The 22858-nt window shown below is 42.4% G+C and overlaps 1 protein-coding gene across 7 annotated transcripts in view; it reads left to right on the top strand.

Moving 5' to 3' along the window:
• TJP2 (tight junction protein 2) overlaps nt 1-22858 on the top strand; it is a 111743-nt gene that overhangs the window by 10327 nt on the left and 78558 nt on the right. For 5 of the 7 annotated variants that reach the window (XM_070495357.1, XM_070495352.1, XM_070495349.1 and 2 more), the window contains one exon: nt 15053-15173. The exons of 1 other annotated variant lie outside the window; for it this stretch is intronic. Coding sequence is in view for 1 of the 6 variants with exons in the window: in XM_070495348.1 (XP_070351449.1) it covers nt 20831-20926 (96 nt within the window). In the remaining 5 variants the exon portion in view is untranslated. Of the gene's footprint in view, nt 1-15052; nt 15174-20793; nt 20927-22858 lie in introns of all 7 variants that reach the window. One more of the 7 variants, XM_070495348.1, reaches the window with a different exon arrangement.

Raw genomic sequence — 22858 nt, 5'->3', positions numbered from 1 at the left:
TGGCCCCCGACTGGGTCATTCTTGAGGACAGGGATGGTTTGGTGTTATTTGTATGTCCAGGTCAATCAGTGTTTGATGGGGAGGGAGCGGCTCAATGGTTGTCCAGGGAATGAATGAATGAATGAATGAGTGTAGGGTTGGACTAGAAAACCCAGCAGGAAGTGGATACACTGTCAGCAGAATAGGTCTCTGCCCTCAGATCAGAGCTTGCAGTGTAGAGGGGGAGGCAGAAAGAAACAGGAAAACACAAATATGTAATTAGAGACTGAGAGGTGACACAAGGTAAACAGAGTCTGGTCCAGCAGCAGATGCAAGGGGAGCTGGAACCGGCAGGAACGGGAGGTCCGAATGTTGATGCCCTGGGCAGTGTGCTGTTATTTTCTGCAGTGTGGGCGGTGTTGGAGGCTGGAAGGACTGGTCAGGCAGGGAGCCGCACCAGGAGAGCCAGGAGCCCTGCAGATGGAGATAGATATGCAGATCAAAGGTTATAAGCAACTCAACTGCCAAAGGACAGGCCCATGAGAAGATCTAAGTGGACACTGGGAAGCTTGAAGTGGTCTAGTCAGGGGCCGTGGAAAACTGGGGTTGAGGGCCCTAAGGGTGATTGAGGAAGTGGCACCCAGCGAGCTGAAAACCTGTCTGAGCTGGATCCAGGATAGTCAGCTCAGGCTTCCATAACCAAAGGCCATAGACAGGGTGGCTTAAACGACAAACTTTTATTCTCCACACTCCGGAGGCGGAAGTCTGAGATCAGGGTGCCAGTGTGATCAAGTTCTTGGTGAGGGCCCTCTTCCTGGCTTGCAGAAGGCTGCCTTCTTTCGGTGTGCTCACATAAGCTTTCTTAGGTACATGTGTGCAGAGAGAAAGAGTGAGATCTCTCTCTTCCTCTTCTTATAGGGGCACTTTTCCCATCAGGAGGGTCCTGCTCTCCTCACCTAATCTAAGCCTAACTACCTCCCATAGGCACCTCCTCCAAGTACACTGGGGATTAGGGCTTGGGACATAAACATTCAGTCCATCGTCACCTGGGCCAATAAATATTTACTGAGGAAATAATAATCGTCGCTAGCACTTAGATAGCATTTTGTATGGTCTAGGCCCTAAGTGTTTTGCATTTTTCATTAAATTTGACTCCTACCCAACCTTCACAGGTAGGTGCTATTATTATCTCTTGTTTACAGATGAGGAAACTGAGACTCTGGGGAGGTTAAAAGACTTGCCCAGATCACACAGCTAATTAAGTATGAAGCTGGGATTCAAATGCAGGCAATCTGGTTCTAGAATGCACTGTCTTAACCATTATACCCTGCTGCCTCTTAATTAGCAAGTGAACTCTGATATTCTTGAGTATCTATCATATGCTGGTTCCTGAGCAAGGAGAGACTCTGGAGATACAAGGATGAATATGACATCCGGCTACCTTCTAGGCCATCACAGAATGCTCATGGAGATAGACCAGCAAAAACATAATTTTTTGAAGTCGATTAAAATTTATTGAGACTAACAAGAAACTTTCTTTACCTTTTTCTCTTTTTTTTTTCTTTTGAGGAAGACTAGCCCTGAGCTAACATCCACTGCCAATCCTTCTCTTTTTGCTGAGGAAGATTGGCCCTGAACTTATATCTCTGCCCATCTTCCTCTATTTTTATGTGGAACACCTGCCACAGCATAGCTTGATGAATGGTGGATAGGTCTGTGCCCGGGATCCGAACTGGTGAACCTCAGGCCTCCGAAGCAGAGTGCGCAAATTTAACCACTATGCCACCAGGCCTGCCCCTACCTCCTCTTTTAACTGTGATACATAGAACTATTGGCAGAGGGAAGTGTTTTGTCATTTCAAATGTGTCTGGCAGTTAAACTGCTTGAAAAAAATATACTGTTTAGGGAATAGTGGGCTGACTCATCAAATTAAAATTTACTATTTATTTTTAGTAGAGTGAATAATATAATGAGAATAATTAAGCGATCGTAATAGGTAACCTAAAATTTATAAGACTCTCAAGATGCAATTGAAAAAGTAGATGTATTGAAAAAGTAGAACCACTTCTGTGAAAGAATTTTTTTCACTAAAAAAATATAGATAATTTAGAAATATTTTATAGGAAAGTTTAAAATGAGATGCCTTAAAAGCCTTGTGGTATTTGAGGATCTTAACTATTAGGGTCCTGTGGAAGCTCACTGAGCCCAGGAGGTAAGTCACTTCTGGTTCTGGATGGGGGTGTCCAGGGAGAAACTCAGCCCATGAGGGGGAGGATGAGGAGGACAGTGCCCCCTTGGTGAGGAGCCAGTGTGGTGATGGTGGTGGTGGGGCTTACTGGAGAAGGAGAAGGAAGAGGTTGTCTCCTTGCCACAACTCCACATTTGGATCCACTGAAACCGGCAGATTGGGCAAGAGGGGGAGGAGAGGGAAGAAGAAAGTCTGCAGCTAGGAGGAGAGTCTGAGGGTGGGGGTGTGAGACCTCCTGTCTCAGAGGAAGCAGCACCCCCTACCCAGGGATCAGGGAGCAAATGCTCTGGCTGGCTCATCAGATGCATGAGGATCTACTTTTAGAAGGCACTAGAACAGAATAGTAAAGAGTCAGACCTGTGCTTGAATATTGGCTCTGCCACTTAGAAGCCACGTGATCTAGAGCAGGTTTCTTAACTCTGAGACTTATTTTCCTCCTTGTAAAAGGGAGTCGGTAATATTGCCTTCTCCCTGAGTTGGGGTGGCTCCAGTTTCATTGCTTTTTTGGTTATTCTTTGTCTCAGGTCTGCACCCTCCCATCTTGAAAGGGGAAGGTTTCGTTCAGCCTCCCACACTCTCAACCAATGATCATGAGCTCTTTTTTCAAGGGACAGAAGCTGGCTCTGAGAAGAAAGGATCTTTCCAGCTTTTTTCCAAGGTCTTTTAGTTTCTTTGGAGACCTCCTCATGTTCACAGCTCATCTTGTCGTTTGCTTCAGACCTTTGCTCCTCTGGCTCTGCCTTGACAGGTAGCATCCCAATAAGCTCCATTTCTTTCTCTTGACAAAGTGCCATCATTTCATTTCCTCTCTCCTGAAGGTTTTGAATTGTACTTTCAATCAAAACTTGCTCAATCTGACATTATTAAGATGGCCTGTCGGGTCTGCTTTTCTGTCCTGTTCTTCTGCAGTGTTAGTGTAGATTGATTCTTCTCTCCATCTTGGATGGTGAGATTCATGCTTGATTTTGGAACATCAGGCAGTTTCCTCCTGGATCTTCCTGCCTGGTCATCAATGTGGTCTCCATCCTCTGATTCCAACTTATCACCCCGTTCTCTTCTCCAAGAGAAGCTGCCAGTTCTTTGATCTTGAGTGAGCAGCATTCCACCAGACGCGGCTCTGACTCCCCACACAGGCCCTGGAGTGCTGTCCAGTCTTTCTTAGTTGCTCGTAATAGTTTTATGTGGCTTTGTCCTCTTATATTTTAATGGATTCAGCTTCTGCTTCCAGAGACTAGATCATTCTCACAGTATCAGGCATTGGCTCATCTTGAGGACGGAGAATTTTTTTTCCTAGCTGTTGTGCTCTAAGGCATTTGCTGGACCAAATTACAGTCTGGACATGTCCAGGCCATCAGGTACGTCTGGGCTTTCGTCTTTTTCCATCACAGGGCAAAACTTCAGGAGAGCTTTATATTGTTTTTTCACTTTAGGCAGCGTTATAGGTTGAATTGTATCCCCTCCCCCTCCAAATTCAGATGTTGGCGTCCCAACCCGCAGTTCCTCAGAATGTGACCTTATTTGGAGACAGGGTCTTTACAGAGGAAATCAAGGTAAAATGAGGTCATGAGGGTGGACCCTAATCCAATATGACTGGTGTCCTTATAAGAAGAGGAAATTTGGACACAGACATGTACAGAGAAAAGATGATGTAGAGACACTGGAAGAAGATGGCCATCTCCAACCCTGTCAACACCATGGTTTTGGACTTCCAGCCTCCAAGACTGTGAGATAAAGAAATTACAAGATTTCTGTTGTTTAAGCCATGCAGTCTGTGGTACTTTGTTATGGCAGCCCTAGCAAACTAACACAGGCAGAAAAAGAAATTCTGCCTGAAACTGAGAACCATTAACACAGCGGCTATCACGGCACACTCCTCCACCTCCCACTGATACCCAGGGAGAGCAGGGCTGGGTCTCACATGATCAGGTTCTTCTGCCTTGAACTCCGCGGCGTCTCCTGGGTATACAGCTTTGGGACAGGATGAAGCTCCTCCCTGGGGCCCCACACTGGGGCTCTGCGGCCAGCTTGGCCACAACACTGTGATCACTGAGCAGATGTGCGCCTGGAACCAAACCTGTGTCTGACAACCAGGTGGACCCTGCTGGAGAGGGTTGGGGGCAGGCCTCAATCTATGTGGAGCTCAAACCCCCTCCAATGCTACCCAGGACTCCTTCTTTCCTTTAATTAATCTTCTCCATGGAAGGGCCTTCCATGGCCCAGAGGACCCACTGTATCCTCTGCACACATTTCAACACAACATAAATTCATCGTGGTTCCAGTTTTAATAGGTTAAGCAGAAAGTATTTGAGAGAAGAAGGAGCACCTAGCCCAGTCTGGGGTTCAACCAAAAGAGCTTTCTGGAAAAAATGAAGCCGCAACTAGTTAGCAAGGAAAAGAAAATAACACACACTTTCTGGCACATAGAATATGCTGGACATTACAGGTGCTAAGAGCTTTACATATAATAACTTAGTTTTTAAAACAACACCATGAGGTCAGTGCTCTTACTAGCCCCACTTTACAGTTGAAGAAATGGAGGCAAAGAGACGTTAAGTGACTTGTCCAAGGTCACACAGCTAGTTAGTGGTGGAGCTGGACTTCAGTCCTAGGCAGTGTGGTGCCCCAGTTCATGCTAGTGAGTGGGAGGGGTGTGTCAGCAGCTGGAACTTCTCTCTCCAGGCGCCGGCAGCAGACTGCTGTATCCCAACCCTTCACCCCTGGCATGGTCCCTGCCAAGTTCCAGAGACTCTCTCCCTTTCCTACAATTGCAGAGCAGAGGTGACTGATATTCCCCTAAGCCAACGAATGGCCAAGCCCCTCTTGAGCTAAGCCAGCTCCCATCAGTGTTCTAAATTCTGTGCAATGCCTCCTCACTCGTTGGCTCCTGGGCGAGAGACTGGACAGAATCCAAAACTCTAGGTTCTGAGTGGAAACGTAACATGAACACAATTTCTACCAACACTAGTAGGGAGATTTCTCTCACGTAAGGAGTTGAAAGTTTTTTATTTCTTAGGAATGAGGGTACTTGAAGAATCCATGAATTATTATGTAAGCAGGTTATTTGGGAGGGGCAGTCAATAAAGTGATTTTAATTTTGGCTTTTAATTATTCAGTAGCAGAGGTTAAAAATCTGGGAAATATCATAAGGAAGAACCTCCCCAGATAGTGGGCACCCAAGATCCTATGTTTACTCTTTCGAACTCACTCCAGCCCCTGGGTCCCTGTACCCTTCAGCCAGCCTGTTTTCCAGTCTCTGTTTTTCCCACAAAACCTCTCAGCCTTGGGGTTTTTGGTTCTTTGACTGTGTGTTGAAGGAAGTTGTAGCTGCAGGGAGAGTCAGAAGTTTATCAGTGTACCTTGTTCTTACCTGCAGAGAAATGAGGATTGAGGAAGGTTTCTTGAATAGGTATTGGGGATGGGAAAAGCAGAACAGATGGCAAAGGTGGCAGGAAGGCAGGGAGGAAAAGCTATCCATTGAATGCATATACATCATCTCATTGATTATTGAAACCACCCCTGTGTTGTGGTCTTATTCCAGTTGTACAGCTGATCAAATAGGTTCAGAAGGATCAGGTAACTTGTTCAAGTTCACAAAGTCTTAAACAGCAGAGGTGGGATTTAAGTCGAATCTGATTTAACCACATTTAAGTATTAACCCATTTAACCACAGCTCTCTTTCCCTGTGTCGTGGGTTTATATGATTGGGCACCCACAAGGAATGGGTGAGGGTGGCTTCAGGGTTGTATGTCGGAGAAACAGGAGGAGGATGCAAGAAGCAAGAAAAGGCAAGAGGCAGCACTGCTGGGGGCTGGGCATTGGGTTCTTTCAGATATATATTGGGTTGGGTGGGAGAACAGGTTTGGAATGACAGATTTGGTGACATCCAGTTGAAGGTAATAGTTTCAACTCAGTAGCGAGTGCGTTCTGAGAATGACTGTGAAGAGAGAAGGGTAGTTTGTGTTGAGGCGGGTGAATCAAGGAAAGCCACAACGAAGCCTCTTGAACTCTTTGTTAATTCTTTTATATCAGGTAGCCTGTTTTTCTTACAGTGTTCTGGTGGGTCACCTGAGTAGGAGATAGGTAAATAGATATTATATATGAAGATATTAAGGGGGGAAATGAAATGACATGCATTAAGCCATATGGTCTATTTGTAGTAGAGCTAAAAAAAAAAAAAAAAGAAAAATAGCTGTTCTCTACTCTTCTACTTTTAGTTAAGGCTTTTTCCAGCTCCCTGAAAAGCAGACCACACCCTGTAAAACAGCCTGTTTGAGAAATTAGTTCATTTCCATTTTTATACTTCCAAAGCACAGGAACAGTTAAAGGACCCAGTGAAGAAGGATGTCCACTGTTTTCCTCCAGCAGAAATAAAGTTGAAATAATTAGTTCAAAAGGAATGTCAGTGTGATCTGTGAATTTTTATGTTCAACCTTAATCATTCAAAAAGAGAACTTGAACATCCTGACATAAAAGCTATTTTTGGATCATGTATATTTAAAGACTTTTTTTAAAAATAGATAAGTGATTTTTAATCAGACACTTGTAGTTGTAAAGAATTTCTGGAACTCTAAGGGAGTTAACCAAATAAATGCGTATTTCTAGAATCATACAGAAAATGCCATATAAGCACATACCTGGATGGGGTATTTTGGCTAGATAGATTTTTATTCTGTGTTACTGTCCTTGTGTACTATTATGAGGGAGTTCACACAAAGATGACAATTTGTTTTAATGAGTAAATAAACTAGAAAACTGAACAATCTCGTTTGTGAAAGAAAAGCAAATTCTTTCTAAATTATTTGCTAAGGCAAAATTCTTTTCCTAATGAAAGATCCTATTTTAATTTTGTATGAGATCATCATAGATAAAGATCACTTTGTAAGAACCGTATGCTAAAGGCATCAAAAATTCTTACAGAAAATGAAACTTTAAAACGGGCCATTTCTAAAGTATTATGTCACTTTTACTGTAGTAAAACAGCTTCTAAAGGGGAAAAGTTTAACGATGTTTTTATCATCGCAGGCTTCATTTCTTGTTTGAGAGTGTTGTGTAGTAATTTTTATCATGCGTCCTCAGAAACGTACAAATTGTTAGAACAAAGACTGTTGTGTAAGTATAATTACATCTTCCTGTATCATTAAATGAGAGCTGTATTGAAGCTTTTTTCAGGGGTGGCAGCTGTAGCCAGCCAAGTTCAGCCTGTAAAAGAATTCCTGTGACTAACTGGTACTAATTGTTTGCAGAGCAGCCAGTGGGAGGAATAGTCATGAATACTATGGAAATGAAATATCCCAAGTCCAAATGGTTTATTCCTTGTTTTCACCACTTTCTTGTGGTCAGATTACGTTATTTGGATAATCAGGCGAAGTGAAGTGGGTGATCTTAATCTTTTGTTGTTGCTGGAAGATAAGAGCATTCCTGTGTTCAGACCGCTCATCTTAGAAATGGGGAAACTGAGGCTTAGGGAGCAGTTGAGGGGCTATTTAAGTTACCGACCTTCAAACTTTTGGCTCACACACTCCTATCAGATTTTCAAGTGCTCCCTACAATATATATAAGTATATTAATTTATAAGTGATATACCTTAATGTAATTTGCTCTCTTAGTTCTCAAAGTAAATATGAATATTTAAAAAACATAAATACTCAAACTAAATTTTTAATGGATGAGGGAAATGAAAGGAAATAGGTGGTTTAATATTGTCTTCTCACACCCCGAAGATTGTTGGTGTGTGTACCCAACTTTGGAGACCACTGATTTAGGTCATTTTGCTTTATTCAAAAAAGCAAAAGGGAAAAGAAACTTGCTATTGAGGAAAGAGAGAGAATCTGCAGAAGAGGGTTCAAGATTTAGGGGGATGGGGAAGGGTTTGGGACATTTATTCACTGTGGATATCTAGGTTAATCAGAATTAGTACACAATGTTGTCCTTTTCTACTTTACTTCCCTTTTATATATGAATTTGTTCAGACAAGAAGCAGCACAACTCCTATAGCACATTGAACAGAAAGAAAATAGCTTGAAGAGGTTCCTCAAGGAGGTGTATAAATCAGCTTGAAGAAGTTCCTCAAGGAGGTGTATAAATCAGAACTACTTCAGAGTTCTGGAACTCTGAAGTACAGTGACAGAAACTCAACTAAAACTAAATTTCACAAAAGTTAATTTATTAGCTGTAATAAGAGTGTACCGGGGATCTCCTGGGATGACAGTGGCCTTAGGCATAGCTGGATCTGGAAGCTCAAATGATGTCATCCCATTTCTATTGGTACTGTTTTTCTCAGCTACTGATGGTGAGCCCTCTCCACGGGTGGGGAACATGACTGCCAACAGCCCTAATTTCTGTCAGCCCTGGTTAGCAGCTCAGTGGAGAGAGGGTATTTCTCTCTCAAAGTCATATTTTCATCCCAGGGAAGACTGTGTACCGTGACCCATTAGGTGGGCCACGGTGATGGACGAACCACCTTTACCCCCTGGAAAGAGGGCAAGAAAGGTCCTCAAAGGTGAGGGGAAACACATAAAAAAGGAGGAGGGAGTAGATTTGGAGCATCTCCAAACAATATATTTTCAGGCTAGCAGAGCTCACCCATGGGGTTCTAGAGGTATTTAAAAAGATATTTAAAAAAAAAACAAAACCAAAGCCAGAATTATTCCTCAATTAATTAGTCTTTGCTTTGCTATTGACTCAAGCTAGGAATTTATAGCATTTAGAAATGTATTGCTATAAAATGACAACTGGCATTCCGTCATTTGTCAAAGCACAGCCTTTTAGAGAGAGAGAGATCTATAGAACGAGCAAATCTGCTTCTGATTTTAATTCTTACAGAGGCATGCTGGCTTTTTGGACCAATTATTACCAGACCTTGAGATAAATCACCTCCTGCGCCATTAGTACTTGAAGGATTAGTGGCCTCAGATTTATGTGCGGATTAATTGGGCGGTGGACGTTAGATTGCTGTGTTTACAACCACGGTCATCCTGCAAATCATTTTCATTAGTGCTTTATTCAAAATTCTTTAGCTTATATAATACTGACGTTGCAGGGAAATCTGACCGAGCCTTTTCTTTCTTTATTTGTGGTTCGGCCTCAGCTTCGCAGCCACCCTTACCCCCACCGTATTGTTTAACAGCTCTGGCTGGGGGTACACAGAGCATCTAAAAACACAGCAGCTTCTAGTAGTGTTGCAAAGATTACTTCAGTTGCTTCAGCTGAACAGTGACTGAAATTTGCATGCCCTTGAAGTGAGAGAGACAAGATGAGGTACAAGAAATACATGGCTATTCTGGAAGCAGCAGTTGGCATCACCCCACTGAATAAAAGAGAACTTCTACCTGAGAGCAGAAGACATGTGAACCTTTGGCAGCACCCCGGGTAAGCAGAGGAGACCAGAAGACGCCTTGTGGGGGTCTGGGGCCTGGATGGAGGAAAGGGTCATGGGTGTTGTAAGGGCGACAGATGTAGAGTTCTTCATGGAGAACTTTTTTCTTCCTGGTGGATATGGCCTTCCCAGACTGATTTTTTTAACAGTCAGTCATGAAATGCATGGTAATAATACTCTAAGAAAAATCCCTGGTCTAACAGTCAAGAAGATGAAGAAAACGAAGTCTACAGATGATTTTTACATCCAGATATTTTAATTTTCTAATTTTGAAATTTTTTTACATGGTCTATCAATGTAGCAATCCTTAAAGATGAAGTCAATGTGCCTTATTCTTTTCTACAATGCAAGTGTTTTTCTGACTGAAGTGTGTGTGAAGACTGTTTCAGGTAAATACTTTTCTTGAAACAGTAGTTTTTACTTCATATACTTTACTTTCTAGGGCTCAGTGATTCACTGTGTTGAGGAAGTGTTTCGACGTTCTTTTCTGAATGGTTAGAGGTCTCCTTCCTGACTTCTCTGTAATCTCTCTCCTGTATCTTTTGCACAATGAGGAGAAGTTTAATTTATGGTGCTGGTGTGGTAAGACAGTATTTTTAGGGACTGCATTTAATTTTTAAACTGAATGAGCCACACCTTGGCGCTCACCCAAGGATCAACTCCAGGTATCTGTGTAGCTAATGATATTTCTTTTTAAAAAGTAGAAAGTTTATTTAAAGTCACCAGTTTATTTTTATTATGGAAACAATATATGTTCATTAGAGAAGATTTAGAAAATACAGAAGAATAAGGGGGAAAAGTCACCCATAGTCCCGTCTCCCTATGAGAACTACCACAATCATTTAGGTCCATAGTTCTCAGTGGGAGGTGGGGGGGATTTGCTCCCCAGGGGATATTTGGCAATGCCTGGGCTCATTTTTGGTTGTTATAACCTGGAGGTTACTACTGGTATCTAGTGGGTAGAGGTAGGGATGCTGCCCAACATCCTACAACAGACAGGACAGCCCCCCACAACAAAGAATTAGCCAGCCCAAAATGTCAAGACCGTCACTCTGGAGACCTTTGATTTAGGTAGATTTTCTTCCCATCTGTAAAAGGTTGTTTTTGTAAGAAATAAATTAGATATTTCTTTGGGGAATTTTTAGGATGCTTTGCAATGGAATCCTTAGGCAGCATTATTACCGTTACTATTACTACTATTATGATTTTACTATTCTCTTGAAAGTAAAAGGAAGTGTGTGTAAGTGTGGAGGGGCAAGGGGCATATGGTGACTCCATGAGAGTCCATGTGGGTTCACGTGTGGCGAGGGCTGCGGGAAACAGTGTAACGACCAAATTGAGATTCTTCAAGTAGCCGCTAGAGATTGGACATACTGTAGCCTGGACCTTTGTCCCAGAATGATGAGGGTTTAGAGCTGGGAGGGCCTTTTGTCAGGGATGGCGAACAGGTCTCATAGGGCACGTCAAAGTCAGTTGATGGGGGTGCTGCTTAGAGTGTCACGTTAGGTAGAACCCCGGGTCAAGTCTGGGCTTAGCAGAAAAGCAATAACGCAGTTGATGAGGGATGTTGGTTCTGGACATGTAATTGGAGACTTGGGGAGCTGCAACACGTGGTCTGTATATTTACTATTCCTTAATTCTAGTTTAGTCTTCGAATTTTATAAGTGTGAAACTCAGCCTCATTTGAGTCATCACGAGCTAGAGCTTGGCCCTCAGACAGCAACTGGATGTTCTTAGTTTCTGACTCAGGATCATTCATTAAGGGATTCACCCTAAACAAGCTCACATGATTTAGATGTGTAAATTGAGAGCCAAATTATTCATTTCTTTTTGGAGATGACCTTTTCCAGAAATTGGAATAAGTAAGTACCCTAACTAGAACCATCTCTGCTTCTCCTCATTTCCCCAAGTCAATCCAAACAGAAGTCAAGTTATTTATTCCAACACGATCCTTAATGAGGGAAGTGGAATGTTCCTTTCTTTTTTAAGAGAACGTTTCCTGAAGCCTGATGAGGTAGCCCTGCCTGACAGGACAAGAGGACCTTCCTTATATCTGTAATACTTTGAGTTCTTTGAAAACACATGGACAAAACACGGTTTTGTGATGCCCATTTTTTTGTTTGCTGACTCCTTTGTCACCTGACACAGCCTTCCTTTGGACATACTAATATTCCTCACTAAGCTTGTAGTAAACTCTCCTTTCTGGGTCTGCTAGGACGGGGTATCTTCTAAATCTTTCAAAGGCGCCTTTATGTCTTAAAATGCAGATTCTAATTCTGTAGGTACGGTGGGGCCTGAGAATCTGCATAAGCCTCCAGGTGATGCTGTCAGTTCAGGTGATGCCCTATGGATGGTCCAGATGATGCTGATGGTTCAGTCTCTGAACCACACTTTAGGGAGCAGCATCTGGAGAAGCGCTTTCCATCATAGCATACTTGTTTCTCTTGACCTGGAGCTTTTCTATTTTATTTATTTATTTATTTATTTAAGGAAGATTAGCCCTGAGCTAACTACTGCCAATCCTCCTCTTTTTTGCTGAGGAAGCCTGGCCCTGAGCCAACATCCATGCCCCTCTTCCTCCACCTTACAAGTGGGAGTCCTACCACAGCATGGCGTGCCAAGCGGAGCCATGTCCACACCCAGGATCTGAAACAGCCAACCCCGGGCCACTGAAGTGGAACGTGCGCACTTAACCACTGCACCACCAGGCCGGCCCCTGACCTGAGATTTTTATGAGGGTGGTTGACTAAACAGTGAGGCTGATATTTCTTCCAAGAATTCTGTCTCTTTCATTCTTTTCAAGAAGTGTTCTGATTACTACCGCATCCTTGTACTATTGCATAGTTTTCAAGAGCAGCTGCTTTTGTGTTTTAAAACATAATTGGAAGTCAGGTTATGAAGCAGATTTCAAAACCTCAAGGAATTCATTCTCCACCAAGCCCCTCCTCCTGTTTGTACTTTTTCTTGCTGTCTGCAGACGAGGCTGTGCTTGGCCTTCTGCTCTGCAGACTGCACAGTCACTCGATAGGCCAAACCACCAGCTACAAAGCAATTGACTGAATGTTGCAAGTTCACTGAAGCACAGATCGGATGATTTATACATGTGCGTGTTTCCCCCACTGTCCAGCACATGATAGGTACTCAGCAAATATTTGCCGGTGCTTACTTGGTTTCGGTATAACCACAAATGAAGAAAAAAAAGTTTTAAAGGAATTGGCATCCAAACATAAAATGATTGAGCCACCTACGGATTTTCCTTTTAAAAGTTTGTAAAGTTTTTCAATGCTAACTCATGTTACCTGACGATAATGTTACATATCTGTCAATACTATTGAAAACTAATAATATAATTTAGATCTTTCTGCCAAGCTTTTTCTAAATTTAAAGGTAGCCCTAGTCAATAATAGTATGTTTTAGAAACGGCTGATTGTTATTGATGGTTCCTATACGTGTCAAAAACCTTGGGAATGTTACAAAGAAAGTTAAAACCAAGATGTCTTAGGAATGCAGAAAAGTGAGTAAATTAACAGCAAGCTCTTTCAATAAAAGAAACACGCTCTCTTTGGAGCTGATACCTGTAGGAAAATTTCATATTAAGGCCAAAAGCATAACCAAGCCCATGTTGATTTGCTGGCCATTTATTTCTCTCTGGAAGTAATAATAGAAACCATGTGTAGGCTGGGCTCTCACCCTGTGGTTTGCTTTGTAGGATGTCCAGATGACCTTGCCTGAGCCAGGACCTACATTTCCTGCTGGTCCTTGGAGAAGGGAAATGTGTCCCCTGCCTGTACAAATAAAATTGATGCTATCTTTTAGTTTTCTTTTGTGGTGTAGGGAGTGTTTTGCACAGATGCCACAATATCACTTTGTCTAGCAAACAGAGGAGTATGTCCAGAACTGGTGAGAAGCCACATTCTTCCTCCCACTGCAAGTGTTCTCTGTGACCGCCCCGTGCGAAGCTGCCATGGCCCAGGCCCAGCCCAGAACTGAGCTTGTTTCCTTGTGCTGTTTGAAAAGCACATGCAGGATTAATAAAAATGTCCAGAGGGATATTCCTTGGATTTTCTTGGGATAAGGGGTAAAAAGTATTTGCCATCTGTTTTTTTAAAGATTATATTTTTCCCCTTTCTCCCAAAGCCCCCCCGTACACAGCTGTGCATTTTTTTAGTTGTGGGTCCTTCTAGTTGTGGCATGTGGGACGCTGCCTCATCGTGGCTTGAGGAGCGGTGCCATGTCTGGGCCCAGGATCCGAACCAGTGAAACCCTGGGCCGCCGAAGCAGAGCACGCGAACCTAAACACTTGGCCACGGGGCTGGCCTCTGCCATCTTTTGTAATTATGGGCAACCCATACATATGGAAGTAAAGCCAAGCCAGTATTATAAATGCTGTGAAGAACGAATTCCCTTTTAGTTTAAAATCTTTTCTCTACTGTATACTTTAAAAGGGTAAATTTTGGGGCCGGCCCAGTGGCACAGCGGTTGAGTTCGCACCTTCCGCTTCTCAGCGGCCTGGGATTCACTGGTTTGGATTCCAGGTGTGAACATGGCACCGCTTGGCAAAAGCCATGCTGTGGTAGGCATCCCACGTATAAAATAGAGGAAGATTGGCAGTAGTTAGCTCAGGGCCGATCTTCCTCAAAAAAATAAATAAAATGGTAAATTTTATGTTATGTATATTTTACCACAATTAAAAAAAAGTTTTCTTTAAATATTTTCTCACCTGCTGAGCATTTTTTAACCTGAAAAGTGAATTCTTATGTATTCTTCAGGATGACCCTCAGGTGGACTGATGATGCCAAACTTTACATAGTTACTCATTTTCTCCATTTTTTGAAGACTGAAAACATTAGGGGCAACAATTCCTCTCCTAGATATATATATATATCCACAAGAAATGAAAACTATGTCCACATAAACACTTGCACACGGGTTTTCATAATAGCCAAATAGTGGAAACAGCCCAAATGTCCATCAGCTGATGAGTGGATAAATACAATATGGAGTGTCCATACAATGGAATAGTGATTGGGCATCAAAAGGAATGGAGTTCTGACATATGCTACAACATGGATGAAACTTGGAAACATTAGGCTAAGTGAAAGAAGCCTGTCACAAAAGCTCACGTATTGTGTGAGTTCATATGAAATCTTTCAGGATAGGTAAATCTATAGAGACAAAAATTAGACTGGTGGTTGCCTAGGGCCAGGGTGAGGTGAGGGGAGGCAATTGGAGGAGTCGGGGGGTGATGTCTAAGGGGTGTGGGATTTCTTTTTTGAAGCAATGAAAACATAAAATGGACTATGGTGATGGTTGCACAACTCTGTGAATAGGCTCACAGCCATACTGTAAATGGGGAAATCGTGCAGTATGGTGAACTCCAACGCATTTCCCAAGATGTTGCCATGCTGGGAATGACCACGTTGGATTTTTAACAACACTGTCTTTTTCAGGGTGCGGAGTACCACCTTATTATCCTCTCCCTGTGAGTGGGATTGGCACCCCAGCTCTACCTCCTGGCATAAGTACTCCACGAAACGCAGACGTGTGCCGGCTGACAGCCTGCCTTACCAGGTACTTGCGTTTTTGTCTCTCATCAACCTACTTACTGATGGAAATTATTTCCCATGCTAGAATCAAGGCCACCATTTTTGATGTTGCTGATAGAGAAATTGTTTAATATCAAAGAAAATTTCTTTGTCATGTCCTGTTTACCAAAGAACAGAAACATCTTACCTGCATTTATGGTCTAAATTGATAGGTATAACTTTGGGTGAATGCTAATTGAGGGGCCTTCCTGGCTAAAGCGAATAAGTCCAACTCCTTTGGTTCAGAATAAATGCCTAGCGAGGTATTTTGGTGTCTGGGGTTTTAGGTCATTCTGGTAGGTCACGTTTCTTCCATTATCTTTGAGGTAGCACAATTGTATAACAGTGGTAAGCACTTTGCTGAAAATATAAAAGACATCAGTCACATTGGCTTCTAAAGATTAATTATGTACATACAAGCTTTTAGTGGAAGAGCTAAGAGTGAGTATTATCTGTTTACTGATTCAATTTTAAGTACGAATTAAATGAGATTTACAAGGTATTAGATTTTATTTTGACAGATGCTGGGACGTATTTGTTCTTAGTTACACTTTAACCCCTGATTATAGGCCAGTCCGTGGCCGGCCGGAATGGGGTTGGAATTTTTTTCATGTGCCTGTTTCATAATTCCTGTCTGTGTAAGCTCACATCTCCTGCTGGGTGGATTCCCGCTATGCGTCAGAGTTGGAGTTTAGTGGAGTGTGAATAGCACATTCTGGAATAGCAGATAGCTGTTCAAATCCCAGTGCTCCCGCCTTCCAATTGTGTGATCTTGGGCAAGTGTCCTAATGCCTCTGAGCCTCAGATCCTTCATCTGTAAAAAGGGAACGTGAACATGAAGCTAAATGAGTTAGCGTACAGAAGCACTGGGCACAGGCCAAGGCCTTTCTTGGAGTTTAGTTATCCAAATGGGAGGCTTGAGTGGGGAAGACTCAGTTTCCACTGAACTGACAGGGTTGGGAGTGGCTTTGGTTTTTCAGAGATGTTCTCTATGGAGCTTTAAAGGTTCCAAACCTAGGAAGACAGATGCTTGCTCAGGCTCCAGAAGTGGTTTTCCTGAAACTAGATTTCTAGGTAGGATCTGCTGATTTAGTCAAATGAGTTGGTGGGACAGCATGGAGTATGGCAAAGGGGGATCGGAACTGGCATTGTCTGTTGAAGAGAAGGCACTTTCCCACTCAGGCAAGCCCCTCCTGATAAATACCTCCCAGGTTCTGATTCCTGTCCCCCTCGACATCAGTTCGTTTCCCCAAGTCCATGCCTTACTCCAAGCTCTTTCGTGTATAGACACTTAAGCTGGGCTTTCTGAAATGAATTAGCCTCCGGAGAGCTTGGGGGGTGAGGATTTTTCCCAGAGCATCCCACATCACCCTCATTTCAGATCCAGTGAACGTCTATGTAGAGCCTTTTATTTGCCAGGGACTGGGCAAGGAGCTTCCGCCCAGGTTGTTTATCCCCAGAAAACCCTGAGAGAAAGGGGTTACAAGACCCCTTCTGCAAATAAGGAAACTGAGATTCAACTATTTTAAAGATTTTTTATTTTTCCTTTTTCTCCCCATAGTCCCCTGGTACACAGTTGTGTATTTTTAGTTGTGGGTCCTTCTAGTTGTGGCATGTGGGATGCCACCTCAGCATGGCCTGACAAGCGGAGCCGTGTCCGCGCCCAGGATCCGAACCAGCGAAACCTCAGGCCGCTGAAGTGGAGCGCACGAACTTAACCACTCGGCCATGGGGCCGGCCCCCAAGATTCAAGGATTTTAAATAATTTCCCTAAGATTGCACAGCCCCTGACTCCCAAGTTCAGTGAGATTCCTCTCATCACAGCTGGCTTCTAAACGAACTCTATGGAGCTTGAAGTCTTAACTTCTACCTTCGGATAGTAAACAGGCTCTTTTCAAGGGCCAGTTCTGATCGATTGATAGTGGCTGCCTGGAGTTAAGCATTCGTAGGTGCCATCCCAGTTTGTTTGAGCAAGGATGTTGTGATCCATTAGCAACGTCTGGCATGAGTGGAGGAGCGTGGCTGTAGGGCCTGCCCTTGACCTGAGGTTTCGGATCATCCGCTTCTACCAGTTCTGCCTCCGTTACGGTCTTGGAGTCTCTAGAGAGCACTATTTGCGTGACGCTTGTTTCTTGCTACTTTGAGGGGCTTCAATGATCACTTTTCTCATGTGGCAAAATCATCCTTGCCTCTTGCAGGAAGGCTGCTAAGAGTCTGGGCAGAGCCTCACTTCCTAGACGTGGATTCTCATTGTTGGGCAATTCAGAGTCCTTAGAGTTATCACTGACTCACCCCATAGTATGGGCTTAGGAAAGTGAGTTGAATGTGAAAACTTAAAACTTGTACTTCCAAGCTCCACAGAGCCCCTCCGCAGTCCCCTCGCCCTTAGGGGCCCCTCAGTCTGTAGGAATACTAGGGGCGATCACACCAGCAACCACGCCTCCTCATATTGAATTGGGTAGACGCAGAGGAGTCGTTCTCAAACTTTAGCCGCATCAGAATCACCTGGAGGGTTTGGAAAACACAGATTCCCGGGTCCCACCCCCAGAGTGTCTGCTTCAGCCAGTCCGGAGGGAGGCCCAGAAACTTGCATTTCTAACAAGTTCCCGGTCAGGCTGCTTTCCCTGACCACACTTGGAGAACCACTAAGCTGGAAAGCATTTTTGACAGCTGCTTTAGAGTTTGGGCTTGTGTGGCCAGTTTCTCTACCTGTGGTGAAGGGAGTCCTCCCTCAAACATTTGATGAGCGTCTCCCACAGCGCTGCCTGAAGGACATTTAGAGGAAGGTAAAGGCTCCTCCCTGGGGGCCTTGGGAATTTGGAATCAGTGATCCCACTGCTGTATGCAAAGCACCGCTCTCACCCCTTACAGTGGGTGTGAGCAGAAGGCCTGAGGCAGTGACTGAGCGAGGGGAGGCCTCCTGGGGGAGGTGATGTTTGAGAGCAACCTGAGGAGGAAAATTTGTTGGCCGGGTGTGCGAAGGGGGAAAAGAAACCCAGGGAGCAGAGACTGTACCTCAAAGGGCCAGGAGATGCTGCACTAGGCTGGAGGAAAGCTTGTGGTGTTTGTGGTGAGAATTCCGTTGTAATTCCGACGTGAAGTGAAGCATCAACCTAGAGTAATAAGGGTGAAAGCTTTCTGTTTCTTTGGGTGCTTATTGTCGTGTAGTTGGTACTGTGCAAAACGCTTTAGCTGCATTGTCTTCATTTAATTCTCATACCCACCCGGTGAGGCGTGGTCCAAGGATAATCCTGATTTGTATGCGTTTCCCAGGGCTGCAGTGACAGAGTACCACAAACTAGGTGGATTAAATGATAGAAGTTTATTGTCTCAGGGTTCTGGAGGCCACAAGTCTGACATCAAGGTGTCGGCAGGGTTGGCTCCTTCTGAGGGCTGTGAGGGAAGGCTCTGTTCCAGGCCCCCCTCCTTAACTTGTAGATGGCCACCTTCCTTCTATGTGTCTGTTTCCATGTCCAATTTCCCCTTTTTACAGACTCTAGTCATACTGGATTGACGCCCACCCTAAAGACCTCACTTTAACTTGATTACCTCTGTAAAGACCCTAGCTCCAAATAAGGCCATATTCTTAGGTAATGAGGGTTAGGGCTTCAACATATGGATTCTGAGGGTACACAATACAACTCTGAGGGTACGCAAATGACACCATTTTACAGTTGAAGAAACAGTAGCTTAGAGGACAAAGATAAGCTGCCCAAGTCACACGGCCATTAGGTCGAACTATGCAAACTTGTCATTTTTATAGGTCAGAAAGTTAAAGAGAGGCAATGTCGTAGGTTAGACCTAAAAAGTAGCAGAATTCGGGCTTGTTGAAACCCAGGTCTATCTGATTCATAATTGCGCTCTTTCACTCACTGCGTTACTGGCTTCTAGTGTTTTCTTTGTTTCCGCCATGTTTCCTGATGGCTCACTGGGAGAAGCAGTGGTGTGGATATCAGGGTACCAAACTCCTAGCCTGTTAGTTTCTGGATAAGATACTCTTGTATTTCAGTTTTCTGTCGTATCTGTTTAAGGAAACTGTTGGGAAGTTATTAGAATATATAAAACATTTTTTCATGAAAGAATCGGCTATATTTTTGAAGAAGATGTGCTTTTTTTTGCTATCAAAATGTTAAATATCTGTAAATACACAGGTTATCTGAATATAGATGTCCTTTCTTAATTTCCTTCTCAAACCAGTCTAAACATTTGTAAACACTGTGTTAGCCCTTACACTTGTATTATAAGTACATTTACTTGGAATTATTTCAGCATTCAGGGATTCACGTAACTTCATTGTCTAGCCATAAAGATTTCAGACAAATCAGTACCCATGCAATAATTCCATCTTTTCCTCTGTAAGTATTTAAAATGAGAGCGCATTGCTCCAAATCCCGATCTACAAAGACTGTCATTTTAGCAATTCAAGCAAATTTTCATCATGAGAAATTGCTATACTATTTAAGTAGAAGAAAAAGAAAAATACAAGGGGTTTATGCTTGTTTTCAAATGTTTTAGTGATAGTCTAACGTGTTTTCCAAACAAAAATTAGAGTGTATGGTTTACTCAAGAAAAACAAGGCAGTGGTGGCTATCTGGCCTATCCCTGGAAATCTGAGGTGTCTGGACATTTTAAGTATAGCACAGAGATGGGTAATACTCAACCTTGGATCTGAAATATAAAGTTAATTATACTCTTTGCATGTTTAAGAGAATTCAGGAGCTAAGAATTAAAAGATGAGTAGGAGCTTGCAAATTCACAGCCCTCTCTCTCTCTCATACTTATTACGGCTTAATTTCTTAAAAGGATTCTCTGTGTTTATTATTCCTTTTCCTCACCACCACTTGCCCCTCTCTCCAACACTTTCTCCTCCACCTATTCTAGCCCATTATGGATCCAGTAACTGGTTGCAGGTTCCCTATGGGCTGGGCGCTGCACATGGATAAGGAAATTTACATGGATAGGGGCTCTCCCTGGCTGGGAGTTGCAGACTAATTTGCAATCAGCAGTTACGGTACTCTGCGTGCTGCCTGTATTGGTCCCTGGTGCTGTGATTATGTGGGGAGTCCTAGAGGCAGCTTACTTTATGATTCCCATTAACCTGATAAAATTGAGATAAAGAATTTGCAACTAGCTTCTGGTGGGAGGGGTGTCATCATTGGAGCCTGATTTTGGTACTTCATCACAATTTCATCAATTGAGTGGGTGGCGACAGCAGTTTTCAGTGCAGCCAAAATTTTGATTCATTTAAAGGTAATCTGGTTGTTTAGCGAGATTGGACGGGATATCTCCCACACAATTATAATTATATTGATATTTATATATATCAATTTTTATATATAATATATATTTGATATATATAATTAATATATAAATATATATACTTATATTTATATAAGTATAATTATATTGAAAAAATATACACAGTTATTCATTATAATTATTAATATTTGATATTTATATTTGAAATAGTTATTGATATTCAAAAAATATATGTATAATTATTTTTAGTTAGGATCTTAAGTCTGGTTACTAGAGTAATTAGTTCTGTCAACACTTTGAAAGAGGCTTCGTGATAATGTTAAAGTTAAATCTGTCTCTTCTAATAGCTTTCGCTCAGCATAAAAAATATGACAAGAAAGAGGGATGCTTTCCGAAGACTTAGAAGAAGAATCAAAATACTTTCGTAACTGGAGGATGGTTCCAGCAGAGGCAGAACTCAATCAGGGAGAGAGAAGATGGGTAAAAAATAAAGTGTCATTGGGAATAATAGCTACAACTGCTCCTGAAAAAATAATAGAAAAACACTTTATTTGTGAATTTAGTGTACAGAATGTAAATCTCAGAGAGCTCTGAATCTCGGAAATAATCTTGATTGATTTCTTAAAAACTTAGGTAATAATTTTGGAGGTGGGAAAAGCTGAAAGCCACATGTATTCCTGAAATTGAATTAAAGATTTCACTCTTGTGCTAACCTCACCCTCTTGGCACAGAGTAGCAAAGAATTTGATGTAGCTTCTATAAACCTAATTTTAGTTATTATAGCTCCCCATGCTGCTTGCTTCTCTCCATTGCTCTAGGAGTGTTGGAAATTAGCTTGGTGTAGTCTTAGCCTCCGAGACGCTGCCAGGCAAGCTCCCCCAGAGATCATGAGACACAAAGCTCAAAGACCAAAATCAGGTGTTCCAGTCACACGATGTATTCGATTTATTCAACTTGAAAACACACAGCAAGAAGCAAGGGAAGGAGATTAGAACACGTTAAAATAATTAGATTAGGATACAAATAGGGTGAGAGGTCCACACTTCTGGGAGCCTGCACTTCCAATGTTTGTCCTGTCTCTCTGCCATGTCAGCAGATGTGTGGTCACAAAGACCAGAGTTGAGGTTGAACCAGGGGTCTCAGCAGATGGAAGCTGTCTGAAGCCAGCACATGCTTGCTCCATGGGAGGGATGCAGGGCAAGTAGCCTGGACAACAGCTGTAGCTTATCAGCCACCTGTGTGTATCTGTATTTCCCGGCAGAGTGTACATGGGGCCAGAACTAGACATAATGGGTGTCCCCAGTGGGTGACCAATTTAGGGATGACCTAGCTATCAATCTGGAAGTAACATGAGCTGGGCTTTATTATATATTATTAATATTTTATTAAATAGGAAATATTTATTACTGGTAATATAAATTGTAAGTTATAAAATATATCTAAATAAATACAATTATAAATTAGATATTTATTAAATTTATTAATATTTTATTAAATATTATTACTATTTAATATGTACTTTGTCTTTCCATCCCATTCTATTTATAACTAACACTCTCATTTGTTTCATTCTTTCCATCTAAATTTAACACACAAACCCTCCCTTTATTCTGTTTATCTTTACCGCATCTTACAGGTTACTAACTTACTGTCTACACTATACACATCTTATGAATTCTGCCTGAGTCTTACAAGCTACTTGATTTCTCGTTATCTGTGTGAAATATTGCTTAGACGTTTCATCCATCTGGTTTTTTTCCTTGTCCTCTCTACCAGTGTTTTTTTTTTTTTTTTATGGAGGAAGATTAGCCCTGAGCTAACATCCTCTGCCAATCCTCCTCTTTTTTTTTTTCCCCTGAGGAAGAGTGGCCCTGGACTAACATCTGTGCCCACCTTCCTCTACTTTATATGAGGGATGCCTGCCACAGCATGGCTTGATAAGTGGTGTGCAGGTTCACACCCAAGGATCCGAACCAGCCAAACCCGGGCTGTGGAAGCAGAGCACAAAAACTTAAGTATTATACCATCAGCTGGCCACTATACCAGTTTTTAAAAGAACTGTAAATATGCAAATTATAGTATATTCATACAAATGGATTAGTATGCAACTAGAAAATGATGATAATCTGTATTAACATGAAAAAATAGTCAAGCATATTTTTATGTAGACTAACAGCTAGTGGAAGAGCATGTCTAGTGTAGCCCCAGGTGTATAAAGTCGTATACGATAGCTACACGCTTACCTGTGCATAGAGGTACCTGGAAGGGTGCTCATCCAGCTAATAAACAAGTATCGTTTACATAAAAATAATTGAAATCCAAATGCGTGTATATAAACATAACACAAGAATTATAGGACCAGACTCTTTTCTTTGTAAACCAAAGACAACATTTTGCAAATAGAGAATTATT

Source organism: Equus asinus, chromosome 23, assembly GCF_041296235.1.
Source record: "Equus asinus isolate D_3611 breed Donkey chromosome 23, EquAss-T2T_v2, whole genome shotgun sequence".
Classification (NCBI taxonomy): domain Eukaryota; kingdom Metazoa; phylum Chordata; class Mammalia; order Perissodactyla; family Equidae; genus Equus; species Equus asinus.
The sequence above is the reverse complement of the archived record's forward strand: the minus strand, read 5'-3'. Positions and strand labels throughout refer to the sequence as shown.